This window comes from Condylura cristata, unplaced genomic scaffold, assembly GCF_000260355.1.
Source record: "Condylura cristata isolate star-nosed mole 26May11 unplaced genomic scaffold, ConCri1.0 scaffold00020, whole genome shotgun sequence".
Classification (NCBI taxonomy): domain Eukaryota; kingdom Metazoa; phylum Chordata; class Mammalia; order Eulipotyphla; family Talpidae; genus Condylura; species Condylura cristata.
This window is the reverse complement of record NW_004567121.1, coordinates 23,549,648-23,553,379: the sequence shown is the minus strand read 5'-3', so window position 1 is coordinate 23,553,379 and position 3,732 is coordinate 23,549,648. Positions and strand designations below refer to the sequence as shown.

Sequence of the window (3,732 nt, the reverse complement as noted above, 5' to 3'; positions counted from 1 at the left end):
ACGTGGCTACACGAGCGCCGGTCTCTGGGTGGCAGTTTACAAGCTCTTGTTTTTATTAATCTAATCCAAATTAATCCAAATCAGGGTAAGGAAACTGAGGCTCAGAGATGCTATACATGACTTAAGAGCAAATGACCAAAGGCATCGGAATCTTGGGATTCTAGACTCGGGCTGACCTCATCCAATTAACAAAAAGAGAGGAAACTGGTAAAGATCTGCAAAAGAACAGATCTACAGAAAACAGAAACAACCAAAAGCTGGGGGCAGCCAGAGTGCTCCTCGACTTAGACGTAAACTTCCGGTCCTGCGTCAACTTCCGGAATCAACAACAGAGCGATCCAATCAGAACTTTTCTCGGCGAGCCAATGGGCGAGCATATTACAAAGAGCCAATCCAAGCGGCGCTGTCACTGTTATGGTCCTGTCAGGGCGCCGGCGTCGTGGTGCTTGGGCGGTCGCCACAGAGAGGATTCGGTGGGGCCGAGTCCCGGACAGACTGCGGCCCGCGACCTTGGTCTCCCGCCTCGCTCCCAGCCAGCACCTCCCGTCTGGCGTGCCGCACCGTAGGGTGCGCGTGCAGGTCGGGGCCGCGGCCGCCTCGGGGCCTGGCCTGGCCGCAGGCTCCAGCCCCAGCCCCATCCCTAGCCCTAGCCCCAGTCCCAGCCCCAGCCGCCGCCCCCGCCGCCGGCCCTGAGGGTCCTCGCGATGCAGCCGCCGGGCCCGCCCCCGGCGTATTCCCCGACTAACGGGGATTTCACCTTTGTTTCCTCCGCTGACGCGGAAGGTAAGCCTGACCCCGGAGAGTCCGCCCGCCCGTGGCGGGTGGGGTCTGGGGGGCGCCCTTCGGGTGCGTAGTCGGTGGCGGCGGGGCGGGGACGTCACCTCTGTGCGCCCGCTGGGCCTTGCGGGAGGGCTGGGTGGTCCTGGGACGGGTGTTTGCGTTCCAAGTTACTCGAGCAGCTCTGCCTTTCCCCACACCTTGTGGTGACGGGCTTTTTTGGGCGCTTACGTCGAATGGACCCTTGGATCCCTGAAATTTTATATACCAGAACTGTTTGTTGTCACTCAGAAAGGGGTGGCTGGAGTGGCCAGGGTGCCCTGGCTTTGTTCCTGTTATTTGTCACTAAATAAACTGTGTTGGGATTAGATGCGGCACTGCAAATGCAAACTTCCCGAGGAGTGAGTTCGCAGGTTTGGTTTTTTGTTTTAAAATATTTAATCTGGACGTCAGAGAAGGGGGTCCCGGTAAATCTGCAACTTCTTGTAATTCAGCGAGGTGTTCCCAATGGCTTCTGCAGATTTCCTTGTAGTGCTTTGAGGAAGCAGATGTGCTAGATAGATTTTCTACAGCAGAGGAAAATGTGTTTTTCTCCTTTCTCTCTTCTGTGTAACAATAATTTTACTTAGCTAGTCATTTTCAAATTTTGTTTTTATTAGATTTTCCTTTTTCAGTGGTAAAACTTAGAGGCTGATTGTGTGTGTGTGTGTGTTTAGGTGTAAAATTTCAATCTAGAGAAGAACCTAGAGTTTCCACAGAAATCTGCTTTTATGATGCATCAGTAAACAGTTTTCCCTTTTTTGTTTTGTTTTATTTCTGAGTAGCATCGTTTGGAAAACAGTACAGTATTTTGGGCTGTAATTTAAAATCTGAAATAAAATTTTTATTCATTGAAGAGAATAGAGCTGATACTTTTAAGCTTAATGTGAATATATGGTGAAATACATGTAACATTTCATGTTGCTGCATCTACATTTGGTATCATCTTTTTAGGATCAATTCTCATTTTCCAGTTTTGAAAAGAATTGTCTCATTGAGTGAGAATCAGAGCCTGATGTTTGTTCAGGCCTCTTATGAGTATATGTACTTTTCATAAACTCTTTGTCCAAGAATTAACTTGCCCCCCCCCTTTTTTTAATTTGTTAATTATGCTTGCTTATAAGACCTGGGTTACAGGCCAGAGGTGGAGGGTGGAAGGGCCTCGCGCAAGGATTCATCAGAGACCCAGTGGAGAGCAGCGCATCTACTGAAACACACTGCTGGGGGAGCAGCAGTTGAGACTGGAGAGGACTGCTGTGCCATGTGGGTCAGCTCCCTGGAGGGTGATCAAACTCCGAGCTGATACAGGCTGATTGTGTGTGTGTGTATGTGTGTGTGTGTAAGTAGTTGTAAAAATTCAATCTAGAGAAGAACCTAGAGTTTCCTCAGAAATCTGCTTTCATGATGTATCAGTAAACAAACTGCAGATAGCTTCATAGTGCTGCATTTTGATTCCTTGTGCCACCAGGAAAGCCACCCTACTTGATTTTTAAAAAACTTATATCATTATAGTTATATAAATATCTCCTGTACAACATGCTAATGAAGTATGATATTTATAGTATATAATGGGTGCAAGAATAGTTTTTATTCACTATTGAAAGATCTTAACTAACCTTTCTTGTGGTGGAAAAGATAGCAAGTTTTATCTTTAAAAAAGAACAGTAACCTGAATTTTTAAAAATACATTTTATTATTTTTTTATTTTCCAAACAAATTTTATTGATTTGCCATCATTTGTAAATTACATAATTTTGGGAATACAGTTTCTCACACCTAAACATGTGCACAAGCTTCACTTGCTCTCCACCAAAGCTGCATTGCTAAGACATTATTACCTTACTCCTCTCTGTAGTCCTCTCTACTGATACTCTCCGGTAACCGCCATAGTCTTTACAGTCTTAAGTTATCTTAAGTTATTTTTGTTCTGTTTACCAGTTTTCTTTGGTTATTTATATTCTGTAAATGAATAAGGATCCAGTAGATGTCTTTTCATTTCTGAAACATTTCACTTGCCGTAATCACCTCAAGATCCGTCCATTTGTCCCTAACGGTATTTTTTCATATTTTATAATAGCTGAGTAGTAGTCAGTTGAGTATATATACCACAATTTTTTTATTTTTTACTGCAAAAACATTGGTTTACAAACAAAAGATTTTGTAAAATAACTGATTTATAACAAAACAGGATTTAATTTTTCTAAAAGTAGACTGAGTAGATTTAATTGATTCTATGTTCAGTATGAAAATTTACTGACAGTAAGGTTACTGAAACTACAAAACAATATGAATAAAAATATAATCTAAGACACAATTTTAGAAGTTTCTTAGGCAATAAGCTCTAATCAAGGGAAATGTAGCAATTATAAGATCATTATGTATTTGTGTTGGTTTCTTGATTTCTTCATTGGCCTATAGGTGCATTAAGATATCATTATACCTAAAATGGGACAAGGAAATTTATCTTAACTTTAGTGTAAAACATACTTATTTTATTTTGGTACGCAAGTACTCTGGCTTAGGTACGTATAAGCAAAAATGGACTTCATTTTTCAAATGAAATGATAGGATTTTTGTCCTTTCTCTTGTTACTTGTTAAATAAGTAAAAGCTGGGGTATCTCATGGCACAGCAGATTAGTTTCAGCACTAGGAAGCTATCTTCAGCCACTGCTGCATGAGTTCCATCTCTAGCCAAGGAGCTGACCCACATGGCACAGTAGACCTCGCCTATCTCGCCTGCTGCTCCCCTTAGCAGTGTATTTCAGTCAGTCTGCCTGTTCTATTCCCCACTCTCGCTGATGAAGCCTCTCCACACACACACCTCTGGCCTGTACCCCAGTTCTTGCCGCAGACCTCTCCTGTCTCGCCTGCTGCTCCTTTCAGCAGTGTCCTTTGTGGACCTGCCTGTTCTGCTC

The 3,732-nt window shown here is 43.5% G+C and overlaps 1 protein-coding gene across 4 annotated transcripts in view; it reads left to right on the top strand.

The window, feature by feature from the left end:
* Positions 1-435: 435 nt before the first annotated feature.
* YIPF4 (Yip1 domain family, member 4) overlaps positions 436-3,732 on the top strand; it is a 34,486-nt gene continuing 31,189 nt past the window's right edge. For all 4 annotated transcript variants that reach the window (XM_012727551.1, XM_012727552.1, XM_012727549.1 and 1 more), the window contains exon 1: positions 436-783. In XM_012727551.1, the coding sequence (XP_012583005.1) occupies positions 705-783 (79 nt within the window). In that variant the 5' untranslated portion in view covers positions 436-704. The remainder of the gene's footprint in view (positions 784-3,732) is intronic.